At 44.9% G+C, this 15,681-nt stretch overlaps 1 protein-coding gene across 1 annotated transcript in view; it reads left to right on the forward strand.

Moving 5' to 3' along the window:
- The first annotated feature begins 856 nt into the window (after positions 1-856).
- The window catches only part of kcnn3 (potassium intermediate/small conductance calcium-activated channel, subfamily N, member 3), a 44,982-nt gene continuing 30,157 nt past the window's right edge, over positions 857-15,681 (forward strand). Inside the window, 3 exon segments of the mRNA XM_062400208.1 lie at positions 857-1,406; positions 2,009-3,123; positions 13,733-13,828. Of these exon segments, the coding sequence (XP_062256192.1) occupies positions 2,035-3,123; positions 13,733-13,828 (1,185 nt within the window). The 5' untranslated portion in view covers positions 857-1,406; positions 2,009-2,034.

Below are 15,681 nucleotides of genomic sequence, written 5' to 3' on the forward strand. Positions count from 1 at the left end.
TGCTGCACAGACTCTATAGAGTTGGGATTATGAATTGATTAGCCTTCTGACGGATGGAATCAGGAAGTCCCTGCATGGCGCGAAACCCCGCGGATACATGCATCTACTGTAAATCAACCATCAGGAATTTTCTTTGACATGACTTGTTTCTTTCAGGCATCAATTATTCACATTGTATTCAATACAACTTTAATTATCTCGGTAAGGGCCCTTGTATCCAGCAGCTCCACAGATACACTCAAGGGGGGGGGGGGGGGGGCTGAGGAATAACTCTAATATATGACATTAGCCTGTGCCATTTAATCTTGGCCTAATCTGTGACTAGAAAGGAAGAGGTGTTTCCCAGAGTGAGTCTGGAGACGCACGGTGCCGCCCCTTCTGCTTCTCCTGTTGCCACGCCCACCTCCTCCCCATATGTTGCTGTTTTTTCTTAATTTTTCTCTGAAGCACAGATTTGTTTCATCAAGACGTGTCATTGTTCTACAGATAAATGAGAGCATATCGTTGGAAATGAATCTTGGGGTTGTCTAGTCCAGCATCCTACGGCGTGCGTAACAGGTGCCAAAAGGCGAATTGACGCGCCAAACAGGCTACAAATCATGACACGGTCACATGTTTTTAGGAGGGGATACAATAAAAACAATAACCCCCCTTGTAATAAATTAGACATGTGTTGTGATTAATATTATTATTATCTTTTTGCGGAAACCTGCCACCTGTTTTCAGCGCTCATTTCTCCTCCTGATTCCGTCCAATGGGAGCGAAAGGAGGGAGTGGAGGCGGAGAAAAGAGGGAGAGAAGTTGGAGGAGAGAGTGAGAGACGGAGCTGGGGAGACACTGAGCGGTGTGTTGAGTGGAAGTCGGTTGAGGATTCGCTCATTTAATCTCAGACTCCAGCGCTCATCCGGAGACTGTGACCTGACATACAGCCGTGCGTATTTTCCCGGTTTGTCGCGCATTTCTTGTGGGTGTGTTTTTTTTTCCGCTGCACATTTTTTTTGACGCGCAGCCACAGGTTGACCGATTTAATCCAGTCACCATGGATTACTCCTACTCCTCCGCATCTCCTGTCGACTGTCACTGACAAAACCGAAATGGGCACCGTGCATGGATCGGGGATGGCACAGAGGCGAACGAACTGACCGCATCCAAGCGAGAGCGCAGACACGGAGGCAACATCTGTGTGTGAGGTGTTGGTGGGGTGGCGGCGGCCGTGGGGGGGTGCAAAGCGGCGCACAATTTCGAGAGGCAAGCTGGGAGAACCTGTGGACAGCCCAGTGAAAGGAGGCGAATAGAAGATGATGGGATGGCCGTGACAACATGAAAAAGAAAAAGTGTCTATTTCCATCCTGCCAGTGATTCAACCTGCACCTCCAACCTGGGGGACAGGGACTGAGAGAGAAGAGGTAGGTAAGAGAAGCAGACTGGGAGGATGTGGGGGGGCCGTGAAGGTGTCTGGTTATATCACACTGGAAGTCGGTTATTGTTTTGGGATCAATTAGACGCAGCCAACTTGTGGTTAACTAGTCCCAGCACTTCCCCCCCTTGCTGTCACAGTGCACTGATGTGGAATGATTATCCTCTTGTCCCTGTGCCTGATCTCATTTCCATGTTCTAAAGCCGGAGGATTTGCACCATTCTCCAGGCCATCAACAATGTAACACAGAGGACATGTTATGGCATAGATTGCTGGAAGCACTCTGAGATGTTAGAGAAGGAGAGGACACTGGGAAACGGCCAGCAGCTGAGTGAGGCTGACTGGGCAGCTGACTCGAGTGTGACTCAAGGAATAACATATTCCCCCAATTACGACCACTTTTCTTCAGTCTGTTCCCCCTCGGTGTCACACGCCTTCAGTTTTTGGAGTTCAGTTATTCCCCTCATTTGTTTTGACGGACCCTAATCCATCACAGCTCCTCCCTCCTCTGTCGGTCCTGTCCTCATTATTGCCATCATGATTTAAAAATCTTGTGTCTTTACAGTTCTTCTCTTCTTTGTGTTTCTGTAGACAGGTGCGTGGCCACAGCTGTGACCATGGAGCCTCCCCCCTCTCTGAGCTTGGCTCTGCTAGGAGGGAGTGAGGATGAGGACCAGCGCTTCCTCTATCCCCTGGGCATTATATCCCATCCCTCCGCCACTGGCAACCAGCCAGGATCCAACCACTCCAACCACATGGGAGGATCGAGCCTCGACCGTCTAAATGGCAGCGGCCCATCCCCTGCCACGCCCAATGTACCTTCAGTGTCACTTCCTAAGTTGCCCCTTTCCTCGTCTGGAGGGCAGCCACTGCCGCCACCCATCCCCAACGCCCTGCACCCCACCAGCACCCCGTTGTCCTCCTGCTTGGGCTCACAGCACAGCCTGAGCGGGGACAACTCCCCAGTCTACAACGCCCACTTTTACTCCTCCCACTCGCCATCCATGGACAGGGACAGAGAACGCGACAGGGACAGGGAGAGAGAGCGGGGCTGCAAACACAGACAAGCCAGCCCTCTTGTTCACCGCAGGGACAGCAACCCCTTCACCGAGATCGCCATGAGCTCCTGCAAGTACACAGGTGGGGTCATGAAGCCCCTGAGCCGCCTCAGCGCCTCCCGCAGAAACCTCATCGAATCAGACAGCAGCAGCGAAACCAAAGAGGGTGGCGTTTCAGCTGTCGCAGGGGCATCGGCCACCGGGGGGCATGACCGACAGCGAGAAGCCCCTCCCACGTCCTTGGCGGTCCAGACTTCTACCAATCAACCCCCAATCCAGACCCCTCCGGAGATTGTGATTTCATCCAAAGAAGACTCGCCTTACCCTGGAGCAGGGTATGACATCACAGACTCCACATCCAACCAGATGTCCATCTACCACCAGAACCATGCTCTGGTGGAGAGCAGGCGGGTTACGCCGGGCAGGAGCAGCAGGCAAGGGGCGGTTGGGGCAGTGGGTACCGGGGCTCGGGGCAGCACCTCCAAGGCCTCCAAACGGAAGAACCAAAACATTGGCTATAAACTGGGGCATCGCAGAGCATTGTTCGAGAAGAGGAAGAGGCTGAGCGACTATGCTCTCATCTTCGGAATGTTTGGGATCGTTGTGATGGTGATTGAGACGGAGCTGTCGTGGGGCGTGTACACAAAGGTGAGGCGACCGACCAGTGACACTAATGAGGACATTCAACCTATTTTGCACTCTACCTGCCATAGTTTGCACTTCTTAAGCCTGAAACATGCTTCTGCGACTGCGTCTGCGTCTTTTCACGCCGCTGTGGCGCAAGACTCGTTTTCATTCATGCTTCCCCAACCGTTGCGCGTCTTACAAAGCAATTCCGCGCCAGAACACTAGGCAGAGTAATGCTTTTTTTCGAAGACGACCTTAGAGACGCCTTCTTTCTTCTTCGTCGATTATTTATTTACATAGCCACTGCGGCTCCTCGTAGCCTTTTTCTGGCGGACAAATCCGCCAGTCAGTGACAGGTTATACAAGTGATGATACTATCGGATATCTTCTGCCAAGTGCTCTTCTATTTGGTCCATATTCGTTCTTCTAAATCTTCCGTGATTTCTGCCGGTATTATGGGGCATGAAACCGGAAATGCAGCTCCAGAAGGGATGTAGAGCAGACCAATCACAGTGAGCTTGCGGAGCTTTGCCGTAAATTTTAGAAAAGGGGGTCGACACCCGTCAGCACGTAAGGAGGGATACAGAAGCACGTAAGGGACCCGGAAGGGCTCTTGCGCTTACGGGCCCGTGAAAACGCAGAAGCATGTTTCAGGCTTTAGCCTCGCATAGTGTTCTGCCGCTCTGGAGGAGGAAACCCCTGTGATGTTACACTGATGTCATAACGGTTCTCTCAGGTTGGGTGGAGGGGCAACACATTTCTAACAGAGCGCCTGCGTCACAACATGGGGGTGTGGTGTTTGACGGACATTTGCATTTTACCAGGTCTGATGAAAGACATGTTTACATTACATATTCTGATATAAACCTAATTAAGACATTTAAAACCGCATTTGCTGATAACCTAAATCTGACTGAGGGCATATTTGGAATAATCAATAATCCAATTAAGACATGTTAGGTCTAAATGGCAACATGTGGTCCTCTGGGAGTTCTCACAGCATTAAGTTATGTCGACATATGGCGTCGACCAGCTGCTTGCCAACACATGCCTTGCGTTTGATTTGAAGAACGAGGAGATGAGAGAGCTGTGCGAAATTAGAAAACACACAAAGGGTTGAGGTAGAACTGTGGTGTTCTGAATTCTGGTGGGAATGTTGGAAGCAAGACATAGCGCACATTATGTTGACGAGTCAGACTTCACACTGTAAAAGGTGAATGGGAATATGAGTGGAATATTCTATAAGCAACTGTAAACATCATTATCGAAATAATATCTATTGGAATAGTCCAATTTTTGCTGTCCATGTAAATGTAGTTTCTGTCTAACAAGGCTGTGATACATGCTGGGTATTAGGGCTGCTCGATTAATCGAAATTTAATCGTGATTACGATTATGGGGTCAAACGATCTCCAAACTACTATAATCGAGTTGAAACGATTATTTGGCATTTTTTGAATTGCATGCGCAATTCAGTCCTTCCCCCAAAGCATTCAGCGGCCCAGCTGACTGGCTCTCCCTCTCAAGCAGCAGTAAAGTGAAGGAGGCGAGTTGTGTGTGTGGTGACCGCCGGTGAAAAAAACTGTGCGAGTGGAAAAGCAGGGCGGGCAGCAGCAGACCATATAGCGGCCGCACACCGATATTCTCAAGCTCGCTCCCACCTGGCTGTCCAGACCGGTCATACCGGATCCGCATTTCTCCGCACCAGTCAGTCGGTCATAGAGTGTTAGGGTTGCCATCATTAAGGGTTTGAATAACCGGGCACCAATATCCTGGTTTCACGGAGGAGTAAGACACACCACCGTCATCAGTGCTTACCGGAACCGGAAGTGATTAAAAAATTAAAGCATAGACTTCAGAATAAGTGCACATATTAATAATCGTTTAAATAATCGTGATTTTGATATTGTCCAAAATAATCGTGATTATGATTTTTTTCAATAATCGAGCAGCCCTACTGGGTATAGCTATCCATAGCATCGGTGCTGGAATCTAGAGTCTAACTTTGATTCCTAAACATCTGACCTTCATACAGTAGTAACCTGTAATGTAATGTGGTAGCCGGGAATGGATGGTGAAACCTAACAAAGGACAGTAAGACTCAAACCAGGGCCATTAGCACGCATCGCTTACCCAGGTCACAAGGCCGCCCAAATCTTGGATTTTGGGTTGTTGCCCAGATAATTAGAATCAGCTTTTCCACAGTTAATCCCCAAATTCCTGATTTGATACACCCACTCGTTGACCACCACCTTGCCCATATTGTTAGTGGGCTGTGTACTGTGGTGACCAGGCGTGACAGTTTCTGCTTTGGGTGATGTAACGCAACAATGCAGAGGACATACGGGGCAGATTATCAGCAGGAGGCCAGGATCTCATTTGTCTGTGTAATGGGGAGTTTAATAAGCTGCATTGGCCCCTGGCTGGTATTGTGTGTGTGTGTGTGTGTGTGTGTGTGTGTGTGTGTGTGTGTGTGTGTGTGTGTGTGTGTGTGTGTGTGTGTGTGTGTGTGTGTGTGTGTGTGTGTGTGTGTGTGTGTGTGTGTGTGTGTGTGTGTGTGTGTGTGTGTGTGTGTGTGTGTGTGTGTGTGTGTGTGTGTGTGTGTGTGTGTGTGTGTGTGTGTGTGTGTGTGTGTGTGTGTGTGTGTGTGTGTGTGTGTGTGTGTTCCACAGGGTCCCAGTGAGGCTAGGTGCATGTTGTACTCACCTTGCTTATCTAGACGTACTTCTATCCCTGTTCCATCTGTCTCTTAGAATAAACCAGCAGGGTGTGTCTCTCATCTCTCTCTCTCTCTCAGTCTGTTTGTAAACTGTGGTCTCCAGTTCATACTTGGTTTCTCTCTGTTATTGTCAGTGCTATAAAAACCTGCCTGTTCTGTTTTGCTGGCTGTGTCTTGGCTTCTTTTCTTCTTTGTTACTCTCCCACTCAGTACTTCATGAAAATCACTGTTTTAGCAGCAGCCTTTTATTTTATTGATGAAAAATCTTGGTTTGAATTTCTCCCTCTCTGTCTCTCCTTTTCCTCCTTTCTTCTTTTCTGTCCAGCCTGTTCTTCTTCCAACCACCAACTCTTTCTCTGTCTGTCTCTTTTCTAAACCAACTCCACGCCTGCTTTCGTTTTTTTCCTCTCTTTCGTTTTTCCCCCTCACTTTCTCTCTCTCTCTCTCTCCCTCGGCTCCCGGGTTCTTCCAGTGGGCGTCAAAAACTGGGGGAGTGCGATCGGAAGACAGAAGCGGCTGGGTGAGAAATGAGAGGCTGGAGGAGGAGAGGGAAAAAAAGAAAGGCGATAATGAAAAGCCTGATTTAGGTTAATAACCTACAACCAATACAGTCCTCATCTGGTCTATCAATAAGCCTCTATGGACAGCTGGGACTTCGAGCCGGGCAGCGTGTTTGCTCCCACTATATTGATTAATTTCTGTTCATTAAGATATCTAGTTATATCGAGTTCAGGAGAAGGGTAAAATATCTTTGAATCCTTTAATCTCCTTTTCGGGGTCGTACATTTTTAAAGAGTGGTGGCATCCAGAGAGAGGCCTGATGAAAACTCATTTTTAAATGCCAAGTGCAAAGTTACATTTATATATATATATATATATATATATATATATATATATATATATATATTTCCCCTTTTTTTCATGGTTGTGGATTTGGTTTGCCTCCAAAAGACACTGGAGATCCATTAAACCGCTCACGCCCTCACATGGATAATTGAGGTGGAGGGAAAACCCCGCTGGTTGTGGTGAAAAATGGTTTGAGATCATGAAGATGAAAGAGAGAACAGAGAAGGAGATGGATGGGATAGGCAGGCAGAGAAGTGGAGAGGATCAAGCAGTGCTTTATACCAGTCCAAGGGGGATGCCTTGAATGATTTTGTTGTATTGATTATTGATAATCACTCTCCCACACATGCACTGTGCACCCCCACAGACACACAACGTACAAACACGCACATTGAAAATGGATGCTGACTTCCCGAGGTGCTGTATTGTGCTTCATGTATTGACAGCCAACCATTGAGAGCGAGTGAGAGCCTGTTAGGAAATGTGAGAGATGCATATCAGTTTTCATTAGTTTACATACATTGTGTGTGTATGCATGCATGTGTATATATACATCCCTGTAACTGCTTCAGGACTTTGTGTCTTTGACAATAGGTTAAAACCCCCATGTCACTGTTAACAGCGTGTGTGTGTGTGTCTGTGTGTGTGTCTGTGTGTGTGTGTGTGTGTGTGTGCATGTGTACCCACCAAACGCTCCTGTTGTTGTAAGCAGGTCCAGCTGCTCTATGCTGCACCCAAAAATAGAGATGAAGAATAAGAATGGAACTACACGGGATGGGTTGGACGGTGCATGTGTGTGTTTGCGGGGATAAAGACAGAGAGGTTAACAAGAGGAGGGCATAGCGTCCGTGCCGGTGGATATAGTGAGTAAGCATATGTATATTCATGTGCAGAAACAGATTTGAAACTGTGTCAGCAGCACACAATGGGGCTACCTCATTGATTTAAAGCCTCTCTCGTCACTTATCATCCCACTTGAGACAAGTTTAAGACAAACACAAAGTCCATGATTAAGGCCACATCTGAGATCATTTATTTGCAGATAAAAGCCGTTCTCATGTTCAACTTATGTATATTCAACGGCCGAGACAGTGGCAGCAAATTGTCGCTCAGTGCAATGTTGTTGAGCCAATATAGATTATAGAAAGAGAATATTGGATGGTGTCATAATTTATGAATGTGAAATGATTAAATTTGCTCACAGGCTGAATTGCGAGTTTTCACAGAAAAAGCCATCGAGCACGGAGGCTCTCTAATTGCTGTCATAACTTTTCTTGAGACGTTTCGGGAGTCTGTCTTCAGACTGCACTGTGTTTGAATTCAACGTGTTCCGTGGCCTCTATTCAGGATCAGTGTCACCTGCTCTCTGCCATTGACCCAGGACCTTGACACTTGAAATGGAGTTCCCCTTTAAGAAAATGTCTTCATGTTGCTTCTATTATTGATTTTATTAGGTACAGGCTAAAAGAGGAAGGGAGGGGGTTCCCTGGCTGACATGTGTCTGTATCTTAGAATAACTGAAGCAATGGGACACCTGGGACCTTAGAATGTGGCCTGTCACTGTCACGTCAATAACGTCAATGCACTTATTGTAAGTCGCTTTGGATAAAAGCGTCAGCTAAATGAAATGTAATGTAATAGATCACTTCACAAAGGCCCAATTGGATCCTCAATGGAACATAGCTATTCTGAGGGAATGCACAGCTGTTGTCAACTTCACCTGTCACACTGTCAAATGACACGCTTGACACCTCAACACACACAGATGGGTGTTAGATGTTAGAGGAGCAGAGGGACGGGGTTGCATGTAACCACCTACTGTGTATTGCTCATCACCAGCGAGTACTGATGATTTCACAGATTAGCTGCAGTCTTCTGGGTGTTCTCCCTGCGTCTGCGTGGGTTTTCTCTGGGTTGTCCACCTTCCTCCCACAGACGCCACAACGTCTTCCTGTGAGGGGGGGAAGGTTGATTGATGCTCTAAATTGACCATAAGTGCGAATGTGAGTGTGAACGGTTAAAAGTCTCTGTATGTTGGCCCTGTGACGGATGGATGGATTCTCCTCTTCTTTCCCGTCCCTCCTTCCTTCTTCTCCCTTATGAGGAGTGTTTATGTTCCTCGCCTGGTGAGATTTTTAAACGCGTCACCATTTCCCCAAAGGGGCCATCACCATCCCAGCAGCCTTACACAGCGTCCCCCATTCCCCCACCTCCATACCGCAACCTCTCCATCCCCGCTCTCACCCCACTGTCTGACATTTCTCTCAGACATTTACTGGGAGACCTTTTGAGACCTTTCTCCACCGGGGCACTTACAGTGACTGCGTGCTGCTTTTCAGCTCAGTACATGAGGATCACCTGGGAATTAAACTCACCAACTGCCACCGTATTCTCTAAAGGCGCTATCAGCCATCTCAGCACTTCTGCGTCGCTTGCCCCCTCCTCGTCCTCATCTTCCTCTCTTTTCCTCTACTCCACTCCACACTCCCTTCATCTTCTAGATCACAGGCTTCTAAGGGACGGTAGATCCCACAGGTCTTGCTACTAACAGGTACAAATATGCTGATTTCTTTCAGTGTAACAAGGCGATGCTACCTCTGTTAGCGAGTGTGAGTGTGTGAGAGCTTGCATCATCAACGTAACATAAACGATTACGTCACTGAGTATATGTTGTATACTCTGTGTATACACACACACCTATGAATCGTTTGTCTTTATGTATTCATTGCTTGTGGATTCACCTGGTAAACCCCTTTGTCTGGATTTAATTGAGTATGTTGGGCTGAAATTGTGTGAGTGTGTGTGCATGCGTGGGTGTGTGTGTGTGTGTGTGTGTGTGTGTGTGTTTATCCTAGTAAGGTGACATCCCTCCCCTGTCTACTGCCTGTTTCCCTGGAGACTGATTGCAAGAAGGCATTGCACTGACATGGAGAGACCCCAAAGGCTAACCTACAACAACGCATTCATGCACATGTATACACACACTTACTTACACATTCATGTGTGTCGTGAATGACATGATTATGTGTCTGTAAGCAACATGCATTGTTGTTACATTTCAAAAAGGGTGAGATGGGAACAAAGTGGGAAAACCCTTGTGTGCGTGTCTGCGTGCGTGCATATGTGTGTGTGTGTGTGTGTGTGTGCGCGCGTGTGTGTGCCCGCGAGAGTGCCTCTTGATTGATCGAAGAAGCTCAAAACGCTCATTATCTCTGCATGCTCTCCATCAAGCCATTGATAGAAAGCTCGTTATTTAAAGAAACAGAGAAAGACATACACTTAAAGGTTCAGTGTGTAACATTTAGGTGAAACGATCTATTGACAGAAATTTTATATAAATAATCCTAGCGATGTTTTCACGAGTGTGTTTTATCTAAATTATACAAATTGTTGTTTTATTTACTTCATATTGAAATACTTTATATTTACATCAGGGGGGGGTCCTCTCTATGGAGGCCTCCATGTTTGGCTAAACACACATAACACAAACATGCAAACATAAAGAGCAAATGGCAGGGACACTGTCCAACAAGTTTCACCTCGACAACTTAATCGTTTAATTCAGGCTACTTTCACTGTAGATAACATTATGTTAAAAGTCTGATGTTTGCGTCTTGTCATGTAGATATGTAAAATCTAAACAAGAATAGAATAGCCCAATAGAGCGCCAATAGGTTCTTCTTTGGGGCACACATAGTATTTGTGTTATCCTGCTAACAAACGGTCAAACAGCAATGAAAAGATTAGGTCCCAAGTGGAAGTAATAAAAAGCAAGCAACAAATAACTGAAATAATGACTGTTTTTGTTTTTGTATAATAGTTAAACATTATGTGACACATACTTTCTTGCCTACTGTTATAAAAGATGACACCACTGCTAGACTTATATGAAACAGTCAGCTTAGCTTAGCATGAAGACTGGAGGGATTTAGCCTGCCACTCAAAGAGAATGGTATCAAATATCTGAACTCCCAGCAAGACAGCAGGAATATTACCAAAAACTTTAAACATTACCAGCCTACACAAACATCACAACTTGAAAGCGTTTTATCCCGAAACCCAATCGATTCTTTACATTTGAAGGGCCAAAAGGTTGATGACCTTTGACCTAAGGTAATCAAATTCAAATCAGTTTACAATTGAGTAAGTGTGAACCCTTCTGCTTAATTGAATGGGATTCCCTCAAGGTGTTAAGGAGATATTATGTTCACAAGGTGAAAACCGGGTTTTGTGAGGTCACAGCAACATTGATCTTCAACCTTTGATCACTAAAGCATAATTAATCCATCCATAAATCCAAATTAATTGTTCTACTAAATGTAAAGAAATTCTGAATGGCATTCCTGAAATATTGGTTTTACAAAAATGGATGGATGAGCTTACCGCAGAATGGACAAATGGACGGACAACCCAAAACCATAATGTCTCCAGCTCCAGCTGTCACTGGTAGGGAGTTAAAAAAAAACAACTCTTATGAACTGAAGGCAAGCATGCACACACACCGTCAGAGTCGAGTCATTCGCTACACAGGTAGAGTAAGTGAAGTGGAAACAGGCTGAAACAAAATGCTCTTGACAATGTGATGGGCAGAACTGAAAAAAAAACAGCTCGTCCAATGGACAGCTGAAGGTAAACGCAGTGAGAGAGGTGAGAATAGAGAGATAGAGAAACGGAGAGAGAGATAGAGGAAGTAAACTCAGAGCAAATCTCATTTCGGCTCTCCGGTGAGAGTGTCTATTTAAACAGATTCGCTGCTCAAACCCAAGTCTACATTTCTCTCATTAGCACAACGATGTTGGCTTCTATTGCCTTCTAGTTTGCTTCAGTGACTACAAATGAGATGGTTGTAGAGGAGAGCCGGACTGGGACAGAAAAACAAGGCACTAGCGAATAAAGACCAGAAGACAGTTAGAGCTGTGGGCCGGCTGATGATGGAGTATATCAGTGGAGAGCAAAAGCTAGATGGTATTTTTCCATTGTTGTGCAGTAGCCCATAACCACACTGATATAAGTAACTAATGAACAACACGCACTTAATGTTCTCCTTGTGTGAGTCTCTGAGTAAGTGTTTGTGCATTTGTATGTGTTATATAAATAGTATGAAGGGGCACCCGGTCTCATATCCAGCCAATGTAGATATTGATAATTATAGGAAATTCTCAAGAGAGGAATGCACCAGTGCATATTAACAAACTATCTTGGCCTGTATGATGTTGAATTAATAACATTAAGGCCATGAAGCATCTTCAGAGACACTAAATAGACATAATAACACACTAACACACTATTTTCCAGCAGGCTGACTTGCAATATAAATTCATGAACCCAAAATGCAAAGTAGATTCTGCTTAATAATGTCACCAAGGAAAGTCTGAGATCGCCGTGATGAATTCTTAACAGCATCCTATTTAGGCTGCACTCTCAGCTCTTCCCTTGAAGAGGGCACCAGGCTACACACTCAGTGATCCTGAAAACAAATGCTTTTTTTCTGCCTCTGCACCATTGGCATTATGTTTTCAGGTTGTCCGTCTGTCTGCATGCATCATCGTCTTGAATGTGATCAGTCAGGAAATTGAAACAAATGTTCATCTGGACTCAAGGATGAACTGATTCGATTGTGGTGAGCAAAGGTCACTGGTTACGGTCGCTGAGACCTTGCCTTTTCGTGTGCACAATATATTAGGAATGCCCAGAAGTAATTTCAATTCATAAAGCACAAATATCCACTTGAAAGAACTAATAAGACTTTGAATTTTCTACATGAATGTCCCACTGAAGTCACAAAATATGTTTCAGGATACAAATGATAAATTTTATCAACTCTCCAGGTAAAGAACAGTAGTAGCAGTTGTAACAATATTACCTTCAACTTGACTGACTGGCAGAGGCATACTACTGTAATGCGGTAATTGTAGTTTCATATTTATATTCTGACATAGTCCTTGAGCTGATGTGGACAAATTAATCAATTTAGACAGCTTGGCTTTTAGAGACAACAGGGCTGAATACAGATTTTTCTTTTCTAAGGCTTAGAAGATGAGTCAAAATAACTTCTTTCCTTGACTGCTGATTCCTGACATTCTTCATTTGTGATCAAAATCTTTTGTTTTCCAATACTTGAAAGGTTGGGAGAGCTTATGAAACTGAATATTGACACTAAAATGCATACACAAAAAAAATATCCTAACCAACGCCAGACAGTACACAGCAAAAAAAGGATGCAATTTTACCTGAATTGTTTATGTACTTGTAACAAATTGAAGTATTTTCTTCTTCAAACATGGTGCGAAGTTTCCTGACTTTATTTAAAGGTGTCACAATAATCTTGGGAAAACGAAAATTGCCACAAGAAATCCAAAAAGGCAGATAACCCTGAGAAAAAATGCAGAAGAATATACTTTACGTCCAGAGTGAACCCGATCACTGCAAAGCTTTGCAATTTTCACCAGGTCGGACTAGTCAGCCAATTCCGTCGAATACGTCTAATGCTCTTGATTTGTTTATGTTAATCAAGTGGATGCAGTTGTGTAGATGTGATAATATACAAAAGTGTTTGAATGTATGTGTGTGCACAGGTGTATGATCACTCCAGCAAGTGTTGCTGTGCTCTGAGTATGTGGGGTGAGGGGGTTGAGGAAGAAGCCACTGAAGTGCTATGAGTTGTGTTGATTGGAAGTTCCCCAGTGCATCGATTATGAACCATAAGAAACTAGACAAGCAGAGGATTTAAAGCTTGACTGAAAGATATTGATGGGTGGGGTACTACCTTTCTACTTCTGGTCAGCCTTTGAGTCTGTGTTTGTTAATATTGAATCATATTGTCTGTGCTGAGGCTGTGTCGCTTCTGTACACGTACGGGCCATTTTAGCAGAGGAGTGACGCAGGACATCTGGGATATTTGCAAGTTAAACAGACTGAATCTCGACAATCAGTTTTTATGATTGTGTCATCTTCATCATAAATGTACTCTGAATAATCAACCAATCAACATGGCAAAGCCAATATGAAATAGGCATTATGTTTGCACTGCATGATTTTCATGATGTGTTAATTTATTCTCTACAGAGCTCCATGTACTCTCTGGCCCTGAAGTGTCTGATCAGCCTGTCGACGGTCATACTGCTGGGCCTCATCATCGCCTACCATGCACGGGAAGTTCAGGTAAAACCCACCACGCATGCATCCACACGCAGACGTGCACTAAACTGAAACAAACGAAATCACAGGCAGGTGTTTGACAGTTTGGCAGCTTTGATAGCTTTGCTGAGAGTCAGAGAAGACGATCGATACCACTCTAACGTCTGTGTGTGAAGTATGGAGTTGGAGCTGGAAGGCGATTAGCTCAGCTGAGCTTAAAGGCTGGAAGCAGAGGAAACAAGATAACTTTGCTCTGTCTAAATGTAACAAAACTCCCAGTGCCTCTAAAGCTCACCAATTTCAGTTTATTTAATCATTACAAAAAGTTATAGTAGTATAATTAAAATGTCAAAATTCGTGGTGTTACAAAAAATGATGAGTGGAACTATTGTGATACTGAAGGAAGTCACTGCACCAGGTTAAGAAATAGTTCCTCACAAAGTCCAATCTGAAACCACAATATGATTTAGTTCCACCCTAAACAGACTCAGACCAGCAGTTTCCCCTTGTTTGCTGATGGTATGAACTGCTAAGCTAAGCTAAGCTAAGCTAACCAGTGGTTGTCTGTAGCCGCTGTAGCAAGTATCTCATCTCACTCTTGTTACTGCATTAGGGCTAGATGTTTTACTGCTTCCTGCCGTTATATTAGGCTAAGCTAACTCTATTGCTGGCAATAGCCTCCTGCTGAGTTCCATTTAACCTCAGAGCTCGGATATGTGACCCCCGAGTATGAAGTTACAACTGGAACGCCCCCCCCCCCCACCCCCAGCCGACGGAATTTCGATTTGGAAGGAATCCAAGATGGCTCCTCTGTACATCAACATTATAGACAGCTGTAGTTTGTACTGATTATTAGCACTTCTGCCATTAAACGTGTCGATAACATAGTATTCTTCTGTCCAATTACTGTCTGTAAACAATGGCCAGCTGGCTAACGTAAACATTGTACCTGTGCAACTGGATTGCGGCATCATATTTAGTGTGAGTTTTTCATACCGAGCTGAGTCGTACTATAAAGGTACTATAAGCAGTTTTAGTCGCCTTTGACCAGAGCCACGCTAGCCGTTTCCACTTGTTTCCTGGTGTTATGGTAACCTAACCTGAGCAAGGTGCAGATAATCAGATCTTGTTATTTGGACAGTCAGGCCCCCTGGTTTCCTGTTTTTATACTAAACTGGGCTAAGCTAACCAGCTGCTGTCAGTGGCATCATATTCATTGAAGAAACATAGTGGGGGTGTGGTTTTGAATGTCTCATCTCATTCTTGGCAAGAAAGTGCAATTGCCAAAAAATAGCAACCATTCCTTGAATATTGTGTGTGGGGGGGGTTCCTCAAATAAGCAAAGCCCATCCCTTCTGAGCTCATAGTACACATATTGTGTTGTCGTCCCTCGGGCTCCAGAGACAGATCCGGGGACACAGGTGTGTGTCGGCTGGAGCCAATTAATGACATTAATGGGTTTCTTTGTGGGAATCGACAAAACAGTCTGCATGGCTTTGCATCAAGTGGACACACACCACACGTTAAATACACACTCACGCCAATAACAATCCTGTAATTCAATACGTGCAGAGTGAGGGAGCATGCAAACATTGTAACGCTCACACACGCAAGGTAAGCAAACTCACTCAAACTCTTGTAAGGCTGAAGCAATCAATCAAAGCTGCTGTCATGCTTTGTAATATCTGTTTGGCTGTTTGTCATTTCACTAATATAATGGTACCACAGTCATTTAGCCAAGGTTTTCAGCTGAAGCCATTTGAAATCGATGCACATTGACTATTTATGGGAGCCTTGCGGATAGCAGACCCAATGAGTGCCCCCACACCAGCAATTACTGCCACCAGCTAAACCATGGAGCCCCCCTCATCCATCTC

This window comes from Platichthys flesus, chromosome 11 (assembly GCF_949316205.1).
Source record: "Platichthys flesus chromosome 11, fPlaFle2.1, whole genome shotgun sequence".
NCBI lineage: Eukaryota > Metazoa > Chordata > Actinopteri > Pleuronectiformes > Pleuronectidae > Platichthys > Platichthys flesus.